Here is a 21755-nt window from a genome sequence, read left to right as displayed (position 1 = left end):
GTGAGAGAAGACAGGAGTGTCTCCCTCTGGTGGCCGCAGGCGGTACTGCCGGCGCTGTGGAGTCTGTGAGCAGTGTGACAGCTGATCCGCTGTGAGAGAAGACAGGAGTGTCTCCCTCCTGTGGCCGCAGGCGGTACTGCTGGCGCTGTGGAGTCTGTGAGCAGTGTGACAGCTGATCCGCTGTGAGAGAAGACAGGAGTGTCTCCCTCTGGTGGCCGCAGGCGGTACTGCTGGCGCTGTGGAGTCTGTGAGCCGTGTGACAACTGATCCGCTGTGAGAGAAGACGGGATTGTCTCCCTCTGTTGGCCGCAGGCGGTACTGCTGGCGCTGTGGAGTCTGTGAGCAGTGTGACAGCTGATCCGCTGTGAGAGAAGACAGGAGTGTCTCCCTCTGGTGGGCGCAGGCGGTACTGCTGGCGCTGTGGAGTCTGTGAGCCGTGTGACAACTGATCCGCTGTGAGAGAAGACGGGATTGTCTCCCTCTGTTGGCCGCAGGCGGTACTGCTGGCGCTGTGGAGTCTGTGAGCAGTGTGACAGCTGATCCGCTGTGAGAGAAGACGGGAGTGTCTCCCTCTGGTGGCCGCAGGCGGTACTGCTGGCGCTGTGGAGTCTGTGAGCAGTGTGACAGCTGATCCGCTGTGAGAGAAGACGGGAGTGTCTCCCTCTGGTGGCCGCAGGCGGTACTGCCGGCGCTGTGGAGCCTGTGAGCAGTGTGACAGCTGATCCGCTGTGAGAGAAGACAGGACGGTACTGCTGGCCTGGTCAGACGCACACAGGACGAGGTACCCAGAGCTGAGTTCACGTCAGCCTGTGTCCGATCTGTTACTGTTCCTGCCATCTTTTTTGTTGACTTTTGTATTTTTCTTAAAATGGACGTTTCCCTAGTAGCTTCCCTGCTCCGTGATGTGTCTCTACTGGTGTAATCATGGAGGAATCAATACACTGTTCTCCTCATCGGTGAGGAGAGAGGAGAGAGAGGGCAGAGACGAACAGAGGACAGAGGAGACAGGAGAGAAAGAGAGAGGAGAAAAGGAGAGAGGAGAGAGACAAGAGAGGAGAGGGAGAGGAGAGAGGGAAGACAAAGGAGAGAGAAGGACAGGAGAGAAAGAGAAAGAAGAGAGAAGGACAGAGGATAGAGGGAGAGGACAGATAGAGGGATAGAGAGGAGAGAGAAGGACAGGAAAGAAAGAGAGAGGAGAGAGGGAGAGAGAAGGACAGAGGATAGAGGACAGGAGAGAAAGAGAGAGGAGAGAGAAGGACAGAGGAGAGAGAGACGAGAGAGGAGAGAGAAGGACAGAGGAGAGAGAAGGACAGAGGACAGAGGAGAGAGAAGGACAGAGAAGGACAGAGGAGAGAGAAGGACAGAGGAGAGAGAGACGAGAGAGGAGAGAGAGACGAGAGAGGAGAGAGAAGGACAGACGAGAGAGAAGGACAGAGGAGAGAGAGAGGCAGCGCTCCGAGGAGCAGGAACGAGAGGGAGCCGTGTCCAGTGGGGACTCAAACACGTGTTTAATTGGTCACAGGCTGTCGGGACCCCAGCCCCCACCTCCGTACAGCACCACCCTGGGGCTGGCTACCACAAACACACACACACACACACACCCCCCACCGGGCGGGCCGGCGGGCGGCGGGGGGGGCGAGCTGGCCTCTCCGAGGGACTGCGACAAGAACCTACACGGGTCGAAAAAAACGAGGGGCTTGTGGCGCTATATTCAAGAAAAGGAAAAATGGCCGTGACCACACCGAGGCTGGGGGACGAGGAGAGAGAGAGAGAGAGAGAGAGGGAATAAAAAAGGGATTTTATTCCCTGTATAATTATGGACTCGGTGTGCTTGTTTACAAAAAGAAAATGGAGAGACCCCCTTCGGTTTTGGGGGGCGGGGGTGCTCGCGCTCACGGGGCGGCGGTGCGGCCCGTCGGGTCGGAACATCTCTCTTCTGCCCCCCCCCTCTGTGCGCTGGCGGGGTCCGGGGGGTGGGGGGGTGGGACGCTTCCTCTGGTTTTATCTGGTCTGTTCGACTGTGAAGGGAGAGACAGAGGGAAGGCAGCCGTTAACAGCGGAGACGCGCCCGGTCCCTGAAAACACGCGCACACGCCTCGATCACACGCTCCTGACTGCTACATGTGGGAGCTCCCCACCCCCACCCCCCTCTGTGTACAGAAGAGCCTCCTGTCCTGACTGGAGGAGCTCACCCAGCTGTGTCTGGAGAGAAGCCAGGGTATCGGCTTCAACCACAGGGCTGGGCAGCTTGATCCCCACCCCCACCCCCCTCTGTGTACAGAAGAGCCTCCTGTCCTGACTGGAGGAGCTCACCCAGCTGTGACTGGAGAGAAGCCGGGGTATCGGCTTCAACCACAGGGCTGGGCAGCTTGTTCCCCACCCCCGCCCCCCTCTGTGTACAGGAGAGCCTCCTGTCCTGACTGGAGGAGCTCGCCCAGCTGTTTCTCATCTTACCCCTCCCTGGCAATGTCCCCCCCAACCTCTGCCCCCCCGCCCCCCCGCCCCCCCCACCAGGGGGCACCGCCACTCACTGTAGGAGGAGATGTCGATCTCGTCGGGCAGCTCGCTGATGTTGACCTCGAAGCGGTCCTGCACGTCGTTCAGGATCTTGGCGTCGTTCTCGTCCGACACGAAGGTGATGGCCAGGCCCTTGGTGCCAAACCGGCCGGCCCGGGCCACCTGAGACCAGGAGAGACAGGGAGACGGGCAGCGTTACACTGGACAGGCAGGCGTCCAGTCCACAGGACCGGTGTACAGTGAGCAGACAGGCGTACAGTCTACAGGACCGGTGTGACAGTGCACAGACAGGCGTCCAGTCTACAGGACCGGTGTGACGGTGCACAGACAGGTGTCCAGTCTGCAGGAACGGTGTGACAGTGCACAGACAGGCGTACAGTCTACAGGACCGGTGTGACAGTGCGCAGACAGGCGTACAGTCTGCAGGACCGGTGTGACAGTGCGCAGACAGGCGTCCAGTCTACAGGACCGGTGTGACGGTGCACAGACAGGTGTCCAGTCTACAGGAACGGTGTGACAGTGCACAGACAGGCGTACAGTTTACAGGACCGGTGTGACGGTGCACAGACAGGCGTACAGTCTGCAGGACCGGTGTGACGGTGCACAGACAGGCGTACAGTCTGCAGGACCGGTGTGACGGTGCACAGACAGGCGTACAGTCTGGAGGACCGGTGTGACGGTGCACAGACAGGCGTCCAGTCTGCAGGACCGGTGTGACGGTGCACAGACAGGCGTACAGTCTACAGGACCGGTGTGACGGTGCACAGACAGGCGTACAGTCTGCAGGACCGGTGTGACGGTGCACAGACAGGCGTACAGTCTGCAGGACCGGTGTGACAGTGCGCAGACAGGCGTCCAGTCTACAGGACCGGTGTGACAGTGCGCAGACAGGCGTCCAGTCTACAGGACCGGTGTGACAGTGCGCAGACAGGCGTCCAGTCTACAGGACCGGTGTGACAGTGCGCAGACAGGCGTACAGTCTACAGGACCGGTGTGACAGTGCACAGACAGGCGTACAGTCTACAGGACCGGTGTGACAGTGCACAGACAGGCGTACAGTCTACAGGACCGGTGTGACGGTGCACAGACAGGCGTACAGTCTGCAGGACCGGTGTGACGGTGCACAGACAGGCGTACAGTCTGCAGGACCGGTGTGACGGTGCACAGACAGGCGTCCAGTCTACAGGACCGGTGTGACGGTGCACAGACAGGCGTCCAGTCTGCAGGACCGGTGTGACGGTGCACAGACAGGCGTACAGTCTGCAGGACCGGTGTGACGGTGCACAGACAGGCGTACAGTCTGCAGGACCGGTGTGACGGTGCGCAGACAGGCGTACAGTCTACAGGACCGGTGTGACGGTGCACAGACAGGCGTACAGTCTGCAGGACCGGTGTGACAGTGCGCAGACAGGCGTACAGTCTGCAGGACCGGTGTGACAGTGCGCAGACAGGCGTACAGTCTGCAGGACCGGTGTGACAGTGCGCAGACAGGCGTACAGTCTACAGGACCGGTGTGACAGTGAGCAGACAGGCGTACAGTCTACAGGACCGGTGTGAGGGTGAGCAGACAGGCGTACAGTCTGCAGGAACGGTGTACAGTGAGCAGACAGGCGTACAGTCTACAGGAACGGTGTGAGGGTGAGCAGACAGGCGTACAGTCTACAGGAACGGTGTGAGGGTGAGCAGACAGGCGTACAGTCTGCAGGAACGGTGTGAGGGTGAGCAGACAGGCGTACCGTCTACAGGAACGGTGTACAGTGAGCAGACAGGCGTACAGTCTACAGGACCGGTGTGAGGGTGAGCAGACAGGCGTACAGTCTGCAGGAATGGTGTACAGTGAGCAGACAGGCGTACCGTCTACAGGACCGGTGTGACAGTGCACAGACAGGCGTCCAGTCTACAGGACCGGTGTGACAGTGCGCAGACAGGCGTACAGTCTACAGGAACGGTGTGACAGTGCACAGACAGGCGTACAGTCTACAGGACCGGTGTGACAGTGCACAGACAGGCGTCCAGTCTACAGGAACGGTGTGACGGTGAACAGACAGGCGTACAGTCTACAGGACCGGTGTGACGGTGTGCAGTGTTACCCTGTGCAGGTAGGTATCGGAGTCCTCTGGCATGTCGTAGTTGAAGGCGATATTGACTCTCTCAATGTCCATCCCTCGGCCAAACAGGTTTGTGGCCACCAGGATCCTCCTCTGGAAATCCTTAAACTGCTGATAGCGAGCCAATCTGTCATGGAGAGAGAGGGGATAATACACACTGACTGGACACTCCAGTACGTGAACACTGCACTGAGAGAGAGAGGGGTTCATACACACACACTGACTGGACACTCCAGTACATGAACACTGCACTGAGAGAGAGGGGTTCATACAGACACACTGACTGGACACTCCAGTACATGAACACTGCACTGAGAGAGAGAGGGGTTCATACACACACACTGACTGGACACTCCAGTACATGAACACTGCACTGAGAGAGAGAGGGGTTCATACAGACACCCTGACTGGACACTCCAGTACATGAACACTGCACTGAGAGAGAGAGGGGTTCATACAGACACACTGACTGGACACTCCAGTACATGAACACTGCACTGAGAGAGAGAGGGGTTCATACAGACACACTGACTGGACACTCCAGTACATGAACACTGCACTGAGAGAGAGAGGGGTTCATACACACACACTGACTGGACACTCCAGTACATGAACACTGCACTGAGAGAGAGAGGGGTTCATACAGACACACTGACTGGACACTCCAGTACATGAACACTGCACTGAGAGAGAGAGGGGTTCACACAGACACACTGACTGGACACTCCAGGACATGAACACTGCACTGAGAGAGAGAGGGGTTCATACACACACACTGACTGGACACTCCAGTACATGAACACTGCACTGAGAGAGAGAGGGTTAATACAGTTACCTCTCTTCCTGGGGCATGCCCCTGTGGATTGCGATCGCAGGGAAGTTCTGCTCCACCAGTAGCTGAGCCAGGGCAACACACCTCTGGACCGACTTCACAAAGATCACCACCTTTGGAAAGATGGGAGCAGGTTCATATACACTCAGAGGAGAGACAGGACACAGACAGTGGGGCTGAAGGACAACAGGCAGACAGCGGGGCTGCAGGGCACAGACAGACAGAGGGTCTACAGGACACACACAGCGGGGCTGCAGGGCTGGGCCAGGCGCGTCTCTGACCTGGTTGAACTCCAGCACGTCCAGCAGGTCGAACAGCTTGCGGTTCTTCTCGTTGTCCTTCAGCTTGACGTAGTACTGCTGCAGGCCGTGGAGGGTGAGCTTGGTCTCGTCGTCCACGAAGATCTCCATCGGCTGGGGGGAGGAGGGAGGAGGGAGGAGGGGCGGTGGGGGGGGGGGGGGGGGGGGGAGCAGGAGATGGGGGGGGGGGTTAGTTGTTCACCCACCCCCTCCTGCGCGCCAGTGCGCGCTCGCTCGCTCTCTCACACACGCGCGCACGCCCCCGCGCCAGACACAGACGCGCACACCACGGGCGCTGTCCACTCCCAGTCGTCCACCATCACCCCCGGCCCAAACCCTCCTCTTTCAGGGGGTCTGGGGTCCCTGCCAACAAAGACACAGCACCTTGGTGTCCATCAGTGTGTCTGTGTGTCTGGGAGTCAGTGCACAGGGCAGTCGTGAGTCAGTGCGTCAGTGCACAGGGCAGTCGTGAGTCAGTGCACAGGGCAGTCGTGAGTCAGTGAGTCAGTGAACGGAGAAGTCAATGTGTCCGAGAGTCAGTGCACAGGGCAGTCGTGAGTCAGTGAGTCAGTGAACGGAGAAGTCAGTGTGTCAGTGAGTCAGTGAACAGAGAAATCAATGTGTCCGAGAGTCAGTGCACAGGGTGGTCGTGAGTTGTGAGTCAGTGAATTGAGAAGTCAATGTGTCCGAGAGTCAGTGCACAGGGTGGTCGTGAGTCGGTGAGTCAGTGAACGGAGAAGTCAGTGTGTCTGGGAGTCAGTGCACAGGGCAGTCGTGAGTCAGTGAGTCAGTGCACAGGGCAGTCGTGAGTCAGAGAGTCAGTGCACAGGGCAGTCATGAGTCAGTGCACAGGGCAGTCGTGAGTCAGAGAGTCAGTGCACAGGGCAGTCGTGAGTCAGTAAGTCAGTGCACAGGGCAGTCGTGAGTCAGTGAGTCAGTGCACAGGGCAGTCATGAGTCAGAGAGTCAGTGCACAGGGCAGTCGTGAGTCAGTGCACAGGGCAGTCGTGAGTCAGTGAGTCAGTGCACAGGGCAGTCTTGAGTCAGAGAGTCAGTGCACAGGGCAGTCGTGAGTCAGTAAGTCAGTGCACAGGGCAGTCGTGAGTCAGTGAGTCAGTGCACAGGGCAGTCGTGAGTCAGTAAGTCAGTGCACAGGGCAGTCGTGAGTCAGTGAGTCAGTGCACAGGGCAGTCGTGAGTCAGTGCACAGGGCAGTCGTGAGTCAGTGCACAGGGCAGTCGTGAGTCAGTGAGTCAGTGCACAGGGCAGTGGTGAGTCAGAGAGTCAGTGCACAGGGCAGTCGTGAGGCGGCGAGTCAGTGAACGGAGAAGTCAATATGTCAGTGAGTCAGCGAACGGAGAAGTCAATGTGTCCGAGGGTCAGCGAACGGAGAGGTCAATGTGTCCGAGGGTCAGTGAACGGAGTGGTCAATGTGTCCGAGGGTCAGTGCACCAGCTACTGGCAGCGCCCAGCCGGCGTGTGCGTCCTGTGCAGGAGTAAAATCCTGAACAACCGTCCACAGGGATACAGTTGCCACGCAGCAGCAGTCCCTGCCCACGCCACGCCCCCTCCCGCCTCAGCGCCACACCTCCAGCTGCTCCCGATCGGGGGAATAATCGATGTCCAAAGCATCGCGACTGGAAGTGTTTCAAGTATCACTACATTGCAGATCCCCTGCCAGCACTGCTTGCTCTGTGTAACCGTGACACAACGCCGCAACGACATGATTTCTGTGGAGGGGAGCTCCGGAGAGCTACTGTACCACGGCCTGCCCAACAGGGACTGGACGGCGCGCAGAGCCGCCCGACCGCCCGGATTCGGAGACGGCCGCGAGGGCGGGCCCGCTCGGGACGCCCGCGGGCAAGGGTCGCTGCACTTACCTGCTCATCCCAGTACCTGGCAGTGAAGGAAGGGCTGGTGTTTAGTGCACAGGGCTGGGGCTGTCTCTATACCCACGCTGCATACTGGAGAACTCTATCACACAGACACACACCCTACTGACCCTCTATAATACCGGCACACACCCTACAGACCCTATACAGCACCGACACACACCCTACAGAACCTATACAGCACTGAGACACCCTACAGACCCTATACAGCACCGACACACACCCTACAGACCCTATACAGCACCGACACACACCCTACAGACCCTATACAGCTCCGACACACACCCTACTGACCCTATACAGCACCGACACACACCCTACAGAACCTATACAGCAATAACACACCATACAGACCCTATAGAGCACTGACACACCCTACAGACCCTATACAGCACCGACACACCCTACAGACCCTATACAGCACCGACACACACCCTACTGACCCTATACAGCACTGACACACACTCTACAGACCGTATACAGCACTGACACACACCCTACAGACCCTATACAGCACCGACACACACCCTACAGACCATATACAGCACTGACACACACCCTACAGACCCTATACAGTACTGACACACACCCTACTGACCCTATACAGCACCGACACACACCCTACTGACCCTATACAGTACTGACACACACCCTACTGACCCTATACAGCACCGACACACCATACAGACCCTATACAGTACTGACACACACCCTACAGACCCTATACAGCACCGACACACATCCTACTGACCCTATACAGCACCGACACACACCCTACAGACCCTATACAGCATCGACACACACCCTACAGACCCTATACAGCACTGACACACCATACAGACCCTATACAGCACCGACACACACCCTACAGACCCTATACAGCACCGACACACGTCCTACTGACCCTATACAGCACCGACACACACCCTACAGACCCTATACAGCACCGACACACACCATACAGACCCTATACAGCACTGACACACACCCTACTGACCATACAGCACCGACACACACCCTACAGACCCTATACAGCACTGACACACACCCTACAGACCCTATACAGCACCGACACACACCCTACAGACCCTATACAGCACAGACACACACCCTATTGACCCTATACAGCACCGACACACACCTTACTGACCCTATACAGCACTGACACACACCCTACAGACCCTATACAGCACCGACACACACCCTACTGACCCTATACAGCACTGACACACACCCTACTGACCCTATACAGCACTGACACACACCCTACTGACCCTATACAGCACTGACACACCTTACTGACCCTATACAGCACTGACACACACCCTACTGACCCTATACAGTACTGACACACACCCTACAGACCCTATACAGCACCGACACACACCATACAGACCCTATACAGCACTGACACACACCCTACTGACCATACAGCACCGACACACACCCTACAGACCCTATACAGCACTGACACACACCCTACAGACCCTATACAGCACCGACACACACCCTACAGACCCTATACAGCACAGACACACACCCTATTGACCCTATACAGCACCGACACACACCTTACTGACCCTATACAGCACTGACACACACCCTACAGACCCTATACAGCACCGACACACACCCTACTGACCCTATACAGCACTGACACACACCCTACTGACCCTATACAGCACTGACACACACCCTACTGACCCTATACAGCACTGACACACCTTACTGACCCTATACAGCACTGACACACACCCTACTGACCCTATACAGTACTGACACACACCCTACAGACCCTATACAACACCGACACACACCCTACAGACCCTATACAGCACTGAGACACACCCTACTGACCCTATACAGCACCGACACACACCCTACTGACCCTATACAGCACCGACACACACCCTACAGACCCTATACAGCACTGACACACACCCTACTGACCCTATACAGCACCGACACACACCCTACTGACCCTATACAGCACCGACACACACCCTACAGACCCTATACAGCACTGACACACACCCTACTGACCCTATACAGCACTGACACACACTCTATACACCCTATACAGCACTGACACACACCCTACAGAACCTATACAACACTGACACACACCCTACTGACCCTATACAGCACTGACACACACCCTACAGACCCTATACAGCACAGACACACACCCTACAGACCCTATACAGCACTGACACACACCCTACAGACCCTATCCAGCACCGACACACACCCTACTGACCCACCACACACCCTACTGACCCTATACAGCACTGACACACACCCTACTGACCCTATACAGCAACGACACACACCCTACAGACCCTATACAGCACCGACACACACCCTACTGACCCACCACACACCCTACTGACCCTATACAGCACTGACACACACCCTACAGACCGTATACAGCACTGACACACCCTACAGACCCTATACAGCACTGACACACCCTACAGACCCTATACAGCACTGACACACACCCTACAGACACTATCCAGCACCGACACACACCCTACTGACCCTATACAGCACCGACACACACCCTACTGACCCTATACAGCACCGACACACACCCTACAGACCCTATACAGCACCGACACACACCCTACAGACCCTATACAGCACCGACACACCCTACAGACCCTATACAGCACTGACACACACCCTACAGACCCTATACAGCACTGACACACACCCTACAGACCCTATCCAGCACCGACACACACCCTACTGACCTTATACAGCACTGACACACACCCTACAGACCCTATCCAGCACCGACACACACCCTACTGACCCACCACACACCCTACTGACCCTATACAGCACTGACACACACCCTACTGACCCTATACAGTACTGACACACCCTACTGACCCTATACAGCACTGACACACACCCTACAGACCCTATACAGCACTGAGACACACCCTACAGAACCTATACAGCACTGACACACACCCTACAGACCCTATACAGCACTGAGACACACCCTACAGAACCTATACAGCACTGACACACACCCTACTGACCCTATACAGCAACAACACACACCCTACAGACCCTATACAGCAACGACACACACCCTACAGACCCACCACACACCCTACTGACCCTATACAGCACTGACACACACCCTACAGACCGTATACAGCAACGACACACACCCTACAGACCCTATACAGCACCGACACACACCCTACTGACCCTATACAGCACCGACACACACCCTACAGACCCTATACAGCACCAACACACACCCTACAGACCCTATACAGCACTGACACACCCTACAGACCCTATACAGCACTGACACACACCCTACAGACCCTATCCAGCACCGACACACACCCTACTGACCCACCACACACCCTACTGACCCTATACAGCACTGACACACACCCTACAGACCCTATACAGCACTGACACACCCTACAGACCCTATACAGCACCGACACACACCCTACTGACCCTATACAGCACCGACACACACCCTACAGACCCTATACAGCACCGACACACACCCTACAGAACCTATACAGCACCGACACACACCCTACAGAACCTATACAGCACTGACACACACCCTACTGACCCTATACAGCACTGACACACACCCTACAGACCCTACACAGCACTGACACACACCCTACAGACCCTATACAGCACTGACACACCCTACAGACCCTATACAGCACTGACACACACCCTACAGACCCTATACAGCACTGACACACACCCTACAGACCCTATACAGCACTGAAACACCATACAGACTCTGTACAGCACCGACACACACCCTACAGACTCTATACAGCACTGACACACACCCTACAGAACCTATACAGCACTGACACACCCTACAGACTCTGTACAGCACCGACACACACCCTACAGACCCTATACAGCACTGACACACACCCTACAGACCCTATACAGCACTGACACACACCCTACAGACCCTATACAGCACTGACACACCCTACAGACCCTATACAGCACTGACACACACCCTACAGACCCTATACAGCACTGACACACACCCTACTGACCCTATACAGCACTGACACACCCTACAGACCCTATACAGCACTGACACACACCCTACTGACCCTATACAGCACTGACACACACCCTACAGACCCTATTCAGCACTGACACACATCCTACACACCCTATACAGCACTGACACACACCCTACTGACCCTATACAGCACTGACACACACCCTACTGACCCTATACAGCACTGACACACACCCTACAGACCCTATACAGCACTGACACACACCCTACAGACCACACACACCCGACAGACTGCGTACTGGCTGGGATCGACCGCCTGAACCGTTTACCAGCCCCATGGCCTGGACACACACATATCCCCAGGCACCGGCAGCAGCCCCCACTATCGGGCAGCCGGCGCAGTGTGAGACCGCCTGGCTCTGGGCTCCTGCGGAGGGGGGCGGAGGGGGGGGCGGTGTGGTGGGACCGAGGAGCCTGCCGGTGTGGCCCCCCCTCGGTCGGTCTGTCCCGTCTTCCAGCGCCCGCCGCCCCCTGCTGTTCTCCACCGCGACCACCGGGGGGCGCTCTTCTTTCTTCTCTCTCTCTCTCTCTCTCTCTCGCCGAGACTCTGGACTCCTGGGGCTCCTCTCCAGTCGGTCTTCAGTGTGTGTGTGTGAGTGAGAGTCGGTGTCAGTGTGGGTCTGTCCGTGTGTGTGTGTGTGGGCTGGGCTGCGGAGGAGGCCGGCGGTGAGGCCTGGGAATTCAGACGGCTCTTGGTGGGGGGGCGTTCCTGTCTCCTATTCTGGAAGGAGAAGATCCGGGCTTTGTCTGCTCCGGTGAAAACCGGCGTCAGGGGTCAGGGGTCAGGGGTCAGGGGTCGGGGTCTCGCTCGCTCTCGTTTCTCCCGGCCCCCTGCTCCGTCACTCTGCCCCCCCCCCGGCCGCGCAGCTCTGCCCTGCCCTGCGTCCGCTCTCTTCCTCTCTCTCTCTCTCTCCCGAGTTCGAGCAGCTCGTCCCTCCCGATCCGGTCTTCCGCAACTAAGGCCTCCCTGCCTGCTCTCCGGCCCTGACTCCCGCGCGCTCGCTCGCTCTCTCTCTCTCTCGCGCGCACACCCGGCTCGTCCTTCCGTGACCTCTGGGAGTGGGGTCCCCATCGCAGCTAGGGGCCCGGGGGGGGGGTATTGGGGATCCAGGAAAGGCGGGGACGATCTCCCCCTCCCTGCTGTGGCTCTGCTGGAGGCTGTGGCGGACAGTGTGTGTGTGTGTGTGTGTGTGTGTGTGTGTGTCACAGGGATCAGCCCGCCCTGGGTCTCGGGGATATCGGGGGGTAGTCTGTGCTCGGGAGCCTCCTGGAAGAGGACGGGTCACTCTGGGACAGCAGGACTCTCGTGCGCCAAGTGCTTATACCAGCCTGGACTGGGGCATCATTCCTGTGAAGAGTGTGTGTGTGTGTGTGTGAGCGTGTGTGTGCAAGGGGCGATACCAGCCTGGACTGGGGCATCGTGGGAGTCTGTACAAGGGGCGATACCAGCCTGGACTGGGGCATCGTGGGAGTCTGTACAAGGGGCGATACCAGCCTGGACTGGGGCATCGTGGGGGTCCGTACAAGGGGCGATACCAGCCTGGACTGGGGCATCGTGTGAGTCTGTACAAGGGGCGATACCAGCCTGGACTGGGGCATCGTGGGAGTCCGTACAAGGGGCGATACCAGCCTAGACTGGGGCATCGTGGGGGTCTGTACAAGGGGCGATACCAGCCTGGACTGGGGCATCGTGGGAGTCTGTACAAGGGGCGATACCAGCCTGGACTGAGGCATCGTGGGAGTCTGTACAAGGGGCGATACCAGCCTGGACTGGGGCATCGTGGGAGTCTGTACAAGGGGCGATACCAGCCTGGACTGGGGCATCGTGGGAGTCTGTACAAGGGGCGATACCAGCCTGGACTGGGGCATCGTGGGAGTCTGTACAAGGGGCGATACCAGCCTGGACTGGGGCATCGTGGGAGTCTGTACAAGGGGCGATACCAGCCTGGACTGGGGCATCGTGGGAGTCTGTACAAGGGGCGATACCAGCCTGGACTGGGGCATCGTGGGAGTCTGTACAAGGGGCGATACCAGCCTGGACTGGGGCATCGTGGGAGTCTGTACAAGGGGCGATACCAGCCTGAGCTGGGGCGTCATATATGTAAAATGTGTGTGTATGTGTGAGGACTCAGCACGTTACACTCTGTAGTAAACGTACATTATACCAGTCTGGGCTGTGGTATTATGTGTGTGTGTGTGTACTGGGCATGTTAACACTCTGCAGTAAATTTACCAGTGCTTATACCAGAGCACAGACAAAGTCAAAGCAGAACCTTCGCAGCTCCTGGTGTAAAAATCAGTTGAATTAAAGGGGCCCATTACTTGATCCGGCTAATGTCCTTGTCGTCTCTGTTCCACACTGTCAGTCTATAACAAGCCTGCTGTATTAACAACTGGCCTCCAGACTCTCTTAGTGACTATACATGGGCCAGTAAGGTCTTTCAGCTTTGTAGCAGCATGTTAAAGGCCCAGTGCATTAACAACCCTTCTCCTGACTGTCAGCGGCTACACATGGGCCACTAAATTAAGTTCTGTGTTTGGGCTTTGCATCAGACCTGCTGTATTAACGCCTGGTCTCTGGACTCTTGAACAGTGACTATATACCGACCAGTAAATTAATATCTGGTCTTTTGGCTTTGTAACGGGAGTGTTACAGACCCAGTGCATTAACAACTGGTCTCCATCTTGTCCCCTGGCTTTGTAACATGAGAGTCTGGGCTCTCATACCGACCACATCAGGACGGGTCCGTTAATATCCCCTCTTCTGGCTATTTCGGACTGGCCAGTTCATATTCACGGTGCCCAGTTCATTCGCAGTGCCCCAAGCTGTGCTATAGGCCGAGATATGGAGGTCCCACTCCGTAAAGTGTTTCAGTTCAGTGACTGGGGAGGGCCAGGACAACGCGCTAGTGTCGTTAATACTAGCGGGACCACCCGAGCCGATGCGGTCGCCAGACACACCAAGCCATCGATAAAACGGCCCCGTCTGGTGGGGCGCGGTACCACACCGACAGCAGGGGGGGGCGCTGCACGTTGACGTGGCGTCCCGGTGGCCAGGCAGCGCTTCCTGACTCATCACGACTGACCAACACAATAGTTTTGTGGGCTGAAACGTCTGGTTTGGACTTGGCACGTGCCCTGGGTGGCACAGTGCACCTGACACTGTCTTGTCTGTTGTTGGCTGTGAGGTCTGTGGTGCCCAGTAGTGACACGCAGTGCCCAGTACAATGTAGTGACTGGCGTGTGAAGTCCTGACAGTGCAACTGTGATGTACCTTTACCGTAACTGGCCTGGGAACTGGGATTTGTGTTGTACTGTATTGGTGAGTTTTGGCCTAGTCTCCAATTCCATACAGCCCCGTGTACAAGTGTAACTAAGGTGACTGGCCGTGACTCATATTGGTCAGTATTGACGATGTACAGACCTGTGTATGAGTGTAACTGGGCTGGCTGGCTGTGAGTCATATCGGTCAGTATTGACGATGTACAGACCAGTGTATGAGTGTAACTAAGGTGACTGGCCGTGACTCATATTGGTCAGTATTGACGATGTACAGACCTGTGTATGAGTGTAACTGGGCTGGCTGGCTGTGAGTCATATCGGTCAGTATTGACGATGTACAGACCAGTGTATGAGTGTAACTGGGCTGGCTGGCTGTGAGTCATATCGGTCAGTATTGACGATGTACAGACCAGTGTATGAGTGTAACTGGGCTGGCTGGCTGTGAGTCATATCGGTCAGTATTGACGATGTACAGACCAGTGTATGAGTGTAACTGGGCTGGCTGGCTGTGAGTCATATCGGTCAGTATTGACGATGTACAGACCAGTGTATGAGTGTAACTGGGCTGGCTGGCCGTGAGTCATATCGGTCAGTATTGACGATGTACAGACCAGTGTATGAGTGTAACTGGGCTGGCTGGCCGTGAGTCATATCGGTCAGTATTGACGATGTACAGACCAGTGTATGAGTGTAACTGGGCTGGCTCGCTGTGAGTCATATCGGTCAGTATTGACGATGTACAGACCAGTGTATGACTGTAACTGGGCTGGCTGGCTGTGAGTCATATCGGTCAGTATTGACGATGTACAGACCAGTGTATGAGTGTAACTGGGCTGGCTGGCTGTGAGTCATATCGGTCAGTATTGACGATGTACAGACCAGTGTATGAGTGTAACTGGGCTGGCTGGCTGTGAGTCATATCTGTCAGTATTGACGATGTACAGACCTGTGTATGAGTGTAACTGGGCTGGCTGGCTGTGAGTCATATCGGTCAGTATTGACGATGTACAGACCTGTGTATGAGTGTAACTGGGCTGGCTGGCTGTGAGTCATATCGGTCAGTATTGACGATGTACAGACCAGTGTATGAGTGTAACTGGGCTGGCTGGCTGTGAGTCATATCTGTCAGTATTGACGATGTACAGACCTGTGTATGAGTGTAACTGGGCTGGCTGGCTGTGAGTCATATCGGTCAGTATTGACGATGTACAGACCTGTGTATGAGTGTAACTGGGCTGGCTGGCTGTGAGTCATATCGGTCAGTATTGACGATGTACAGACCAGTGTATGAGTGTAACTGGGCTGGCTGGCTGTGACTCATATCGGTCAGTATTGACGATGTACAGACCAGGGCCTGACTGGACTGGGGCGTGACGGTCACTGGGCGTCGGTCAGTATCGACACCATATGGACTGGGGCGTGACGGTCACCGGGCGTCGGTCAGTATCGATGCCATGCGGACTGGGGCGTGACGGTCACCGGGCGTCGGTCAGTATCGATGCCGTACGGACTGGGGCGTGACGGCCACTGGGCGTCGGTCAGTATCGATGCCGTACGGACTGGGGCGTGACGGCCACTGGGCGTCGGTCAGTATCGACGCCGTACGGACTGGGGCGTGACGGTCACTGGGCGTCGGTCAGTATCGAAGCCGTACGGACTGGGGCGTGACGGCCACTGGGCGTCGGTCAGTATCGACGCCGTACGGACTGGGGCGTGACGGTCACCGGGCGTCGGTCAGTATCGATGCCGTACGGACTGGGGCGTGACGGTCACTGGGCGTCGGTCAGTATCGATGCCGTACGGACTGGGGCGTGACGGTCACCGGGCGTCGGTCAGTATCGATGCCGTACGGACTGGGGCGTGACGGCCACTGGGCGTCTGTCAGTATCGACGCCGTACGGACTGGGGCGTGACGGCCACTGGGCGTCGGTCAGTATCGAAGCCGTACGGACTGGGGCGTGACGGCCACTGGGCGTCGGTCAGTATCGACGCCGTACGGACTGGGGCGTGACGGTCACTGGGCGTCGGTCAGTATCGAAGCCGTACGGACTGGGGCGTGACGGCCACTGGGCGTCGGTCAGTATCGACGCCGTACGGACTGGGGCGTGACGGCCACTGGGCGTCGGTCAGTATCGATGCCGTACGGACTGGGGCGTGACGGCCACTGGGCGTCGGTCAGTCCCGTCGGCGTGTGGAGGAGGAGGAGACAGCAGGCCGTCAGGCTGCCCCGGCGGGCTCAGTTCTGCAGTGGTGGCGGTGGTGGTCTGGGGTCCGCCTCAGCCTGGCACGGGCGGCGGGGGGGGGGGAGGGGGTGGTGTGTAGTCTTCCTCGCTCTCCGCCCCCCCCCTCGTCCTCTCCCGGGGGGCTGGGGCAGGGCGGGGGGGGGCGCGGGGCGGTGCCGACAGCGGGGGTGGGTGGGAGGGGTATTTACATCTTGCATGAACTTGCGGCAGACGGGCCGGATCTCTTTGCTGAGCGTGGCGCTGAACATCATGACCTGCTTCTCGTGGGGGGTCATGCGGAAAATCTCCTGGACGTCGCGGCGCATGTCTGAGGAGAGAGAGAGAGGAGGGGGATGGGGACCGTTAGGGGAGCACAGAAGGAAATCACCCCAAGATCCGGGCCCGGGGGAGACGGGACCCCGGAGAAACCCCATCCCCCCACTGCCCAGCAGGAGCCCGAATCTCTTCGGGCTTGACCTGGGACACTTGGGGTCCTGAGAGTGCCGCCCCCCAGGCGATAACAACCCCCCCAGAAATCCCCATCCTCCCAAAGATGCCCCTTCTCCTCCTCCGCCGACCTGTGACCCTGGGACTGGGCAGAGCCGTGAGAAGATGGGGGGGGGGGGGGAGGGGGCAGACGTTCTGATTTTTTAACCCCCGGGGGGCAAGTCGTCGAGCCCCCCCGGCCTCGCTCACCCAGCTGCTCCAGCATCTTGTCGCACTCGTCCAGGATGAAGTGCTTGATGTGCTTCAGGTTCAGGCTCTTGTTGCGGGCCAGCGCCAGGATGCGGCCCGGCGTGCCCACCACGATGTGCGGGCAGTTCTTCTTCAGGACCTCCTCGTCCTTCTTGATGGACAGGCCCCCGAAGAACACCGCCACCTGCAGGAGGGCAGCTTTAATACACACACCCTGACTGGACACTCCAGGACATGAACACTGCACTGAGAGAGAGGGGTTCACACAGACACACTGACTGGACACTCCAGGACATGAACACTGCACTGAGAGAGAGAGGGGTTCATACAGACACACTGACTGGACACTCCAGTACATGAACACTGCACTGAGAGAGAGAGGGGTTCATACAGACACACTGACTGGACACTCCAGGACATGAACACTGCACTGAGAGAGAGAGGGGTTCATACAGACACACTGACTGGACACTCCAGTACATGAACACTACACTGAGAGAGAGAGGGGTTCAGACAGACACACTGACTGGTGTTGTGCTGTGCGTTATTTACCTTGACCGTGGGCATGTACTTAGAGAATCTCTCGTACTCCTTGCTGATCTGGAAGGCCAGCTCTCTGGTGTGACACATCACCAAAACAGACACCTGGGAGGGACGAGAGGGAGAAATACTATCAGGGCACACACGCCAACATAAGCCACAACACAGTCTGTCCAGTACGGGCTGGACAGGAAGAGACAGACAGAGGAGTGGAGAGGGTATCGCCCATGTCCAGTCAAAAGCTACAGAGAGAGACAGAGGGGAATATACTTATTGCAGTATCAGACCCATCACAAATTCCAGAGACACAGACAGACAACACACACAGAGACTTTAACAGCTCCTGTCCACAGACAGACAACACACACAGAGACTTTAACAGCTGCTGTCCACAGACAGACAACACACACAGAGAGATTAACAGTTCCTGTCCACAGACAGACAACACACAAGAGACTTTAACAGCTCCTGTCCACAGACAGACCACACACACAGAGACTTTAACAGCTCCTGTCCACAGACAGACAACACACACAGAGACTTTAACAGCTCCTGTCCACAGACAGACCACACACACAGAGACTTTAACAGCTCCTGTCCACAGACAGACCACACACACAGAGACTTTAACAGCTCCTGTCCACAGACAGACAACAGACACAGAGACTTTTAACAGAGTGACACGCTCCAGAGATTGAGAGAGATAAACGGACAGAGGCAAACATCGTGAGAAGGAATCAAGGTTAAGACTTTGCCAGAAACTACATCTCCCAGAAAGCACTGGGGGGGATGGTGGGGGCAGCCACCCTCCGCCACCTGACCAATTGGGAGGCGGGCCACTGGTCAGGTGACAGTGGAAAACCAGGAAGCGGAGGCGGCGGTGGCTGATACGCAGGAGAGGGCTGTTGTCTGGGCAGAGAGGCAGGTGGAATGGACCCGAGAGGGGGACCCAGGGATCTCGGGACTGGACTGGACTGGACTGGACTGGACTGGACTGGACTGGAGAGGCGGATCCGGTACCTGCCCGGTGACGGGCTCCAGCTGCTGCAGGGTGGCCAGCACGAACACGGCCGTCTTCCCCATCCCGGACTTGGCCTGGCACAGCACGTCCATTCCCAGGATGGCCTGCGGGATGCACTCGTGCTGAACTAGGGGGGGGACAGGGAGAGGGGGGAGTCAGGAAGACAGAAATACAGACTCGCTAATGGAACAGAGCACAGCATAGACACTGCGCTGGACACTGCTGTCTGGACACGGCCCTGGGACCCGCTGTCTGGACACGGCGCTGGGACCCGCTGTCTGGACAGTGTGCTGAGCCCTGATATCTGGACACCGTGCTGAGCCCTGATATCTGGACACTGCTGTCTGGACACCACACTGAGCCCTGATATCTGGACACCACACTGAGCCCTGATATCTGGACACTGCTGTCTGGACACCACACTGAGCCCTGATATCTGGACACTGCTGTCTGGACACCACACTGAGCCCTGATATCTGGACACTGCTGTCTGGACACCACACTGAGCCCTGACAGTGACAGTGGCCGTGTCTCTGTGAGAGTGGCCGTGTCTCTGTGAGAGTGTATGTGAGATAGGGTGTGTCTGTGTGAGGGTGTCTCTGTGAGAGTGGCTGTGTCTCTGTGTCCCTGTCTTACCTTCAGACGGGTGCTCGAACCCGCAGTCCACGATGGCCCTCAGGAGCTCCGGTTTCAGCAGGAAGTCCCGAAAGCCCGAGCTGTGGATGGACACGTAGGAGCCCTTCACCTCCTTCTTGACGGGGAGCAGGTCAGCCCCGTCTCCCCCACCTCCACCTGCCTCCACCTCGTCATCCTCATAGTCCAGGAGCTCGTTATCAACATCGTTCTCAGCCATGGTATTACCTAGAGGGAGAGAGAGGGGCTAATACACCCTGACTGGACACTCCAGTACACTAACACTGCACTGAGAGAGAGAGGGGTTCATACAGACACACTGACTGGACACTCCAGGACATGAACACTGCACTGAGAGAGAGAGGGGTTCATACACACACACTGACTGGACACTCCAGTACATGAACACTGCACTGAGAGAGAGAGGGGTTCATACAGACACACTGACTGGACACTCCAGTACATGAACACTGCACTGAGAGAGAGAGGGGTTCATACAGACACACTGACTGGACACTCCAGTACATGAACACTGCACTGAGAGAGAGAGGGGTTCACACAGACACACTGACTGGACACAGCAGTTCCCTAAACACGTCTGGTTAGTGATCCCCACAGGAACAGACTGCCATTTTTCACACAGGAGTGTTCACAGCTGTGCGTGGCGGAACAAGGAACCTTAACAGAGTGTCTCGCCACCCTGTTACTCATTTAGACGAGAACATATGATCTTTTAAATGCAGACGTGGATCCGCACTCGTTCAGGACCTGCAGTCTCTGAATCCAGCAGTCCCACTGAAGGCGGTGTTTTTGCGGTCACACACGCACGAAGATCTGTACAATAGTACCGCCAACCTCACCGTGCTGTGGAGGGGACATCTTGTCCCGGGACAAACGGGCTCCGACAACAACCAGCCCGTCGGTCCCTTTCGACCGATCGAGCAGCACGACTGACAATTTCCAGATCCGTGTTTTTTTTTTTTAAACTAGCGGATGTAAAACCGCGCCGGACGTGAGCGAGATCGGGGCTACACGGGGGATCACCCCCCCAACTCCCACTCCCACGGACACGCGAAAGCTCACGGGACGGGCTCAAGCCGTGTCTCCGGACCGGACCGGACCGGACCGCGGGCACCCCGAGTGGGTGTAGGGGCGTTAGGAAATCCGATTTTTTCCCGTCTGTTCGAGGTTTTTTTTGTGTGTGTGTGTGTAAAACTACAATGGCCCAGTGCGGGTTTTTTTTTTTGTTCTTTCAAAAAGACGGGCCCAGTCGCGCCACCCAGCAAACCGCCCTCACGCGAAAAACAAAAATTCCCTTCGAGAGAGGAGTCACGCCGACCAGCACGGAGAAGAGGCGGAAGAAAGCGGTTTATGAGGAGAAAAAAACCCGCAAACGGCGCGTTGAGAGGAGGGGGCGGGTGGTGGTTTTTAACCGTGAAATAAAACGCGTTTACCTTCGAATGGTTTCTCCGTCTCTCGCAGCAACGACTTCGGGGCGTTTGGTGACGTCACTCGGGTGCGCCGGCGCCGCGACCCACCGTCCCCCTCCCTCCCGTTTTCCCATGATGCACTACGCGCAGGACTCCCGTCTTTTTCCCCTCACAACC

At 57.0% G+C, this 21755-nt stretch overlaps 1 protein-coding gene and 1 long non-coding RNA gene across 2 annotated transcripts; both read right to left on the bottom strand.

Moving 5' to 3' along the window:
* Window positions 1-1486: 1486 nt before the first annotated feature.
* On the bottom strand, window positions 1487-21706 carry ddx39b (DEAD (Asp-Glu-Ala-Asp) box polypeptide 39B). The gene is made up of 11 exons (XM_069198748.1): window positions 21603-21706; window positions 20152-20376; window positions 19515-19642; window positions 18507-18599; window positions 17955-18138; window positions 17468-17586; window positions 5739-5870; window positions 5461-5570; window positions 4608-4752; window positions 2532-2679; window positions 1487-2018 (listed from the first exon to the last, which is right to left on the bottom strand). Exons 2-11 carry the CDS (start codon window positions 20366-20368, stop codon window positions 2002-2004), a joined length of 1293 nt encoding a protein of 430 aa, XP_069054849.1. The 5' UTR covers window positions 20369-20376; window positions 21603-21706; the 3' UTR covers window positions 1487-2001.
* LOC138243227 (uncharacterized) lies at window positions 7014-17461 on the bottom strand. Its single transcript, XR_011192050.1, has 2 exons — window positions 11965-17461; window positions 7014-11929 (listed from the first exon to the last, which is right to left on the bottom strand). It is a non-coding gene; the product is annotated as an uncharacterized lncRNA (long non-coding RNA).
* Window positions 21707-21755: the final 49 nt, after the last annotated feature.

Source organism: Lepisosteus oculatus, chromosome 14 (assembly GCF_040954835.1).
Source record: "Lepisosteus oculatus isolate fLepOcu1 chromosome 14, fLepOcu1.hap2, whole genome shotgun sequence".
NCBI classification, from domain to species: Eukaryota; Metazoa; Chordata; class Actinopteri; order Semionotiformes; family Lepisosteidae; genus Lepisosteus; species Lepisosteus oculatus.
The sequence above is the reverse complement of the archived record's forward strand: the minus strand, read 5'-3'. Positions and strand labels throughout refer to the sequence as shown.

Bases quoted from the DNA above. Each gene is read 5' to 3' on its own strand.
- ddx39b (XM_069198748.1), bottom strand. From the start codon at position 20,368: ATGGCTGAGAACGATGTTGATAACGAGCTCCTGGACTATGAGGATGAC. The intron at 19,643-20,151 runs GTAAGACAGGGA...TCCCCCCCCTAG, and splicing joins GTTCGAGCACCCGTCTGAAG to TTCAGCACGAGTGCATCCCG. The intron at 5,871-17,467 runs GTAAATACCCCT...TCCTCCCCCCAG, and splicing joins GCCGCAAGTTCATGCAAGAT to CCGATGGAGATCTTCGTGGA.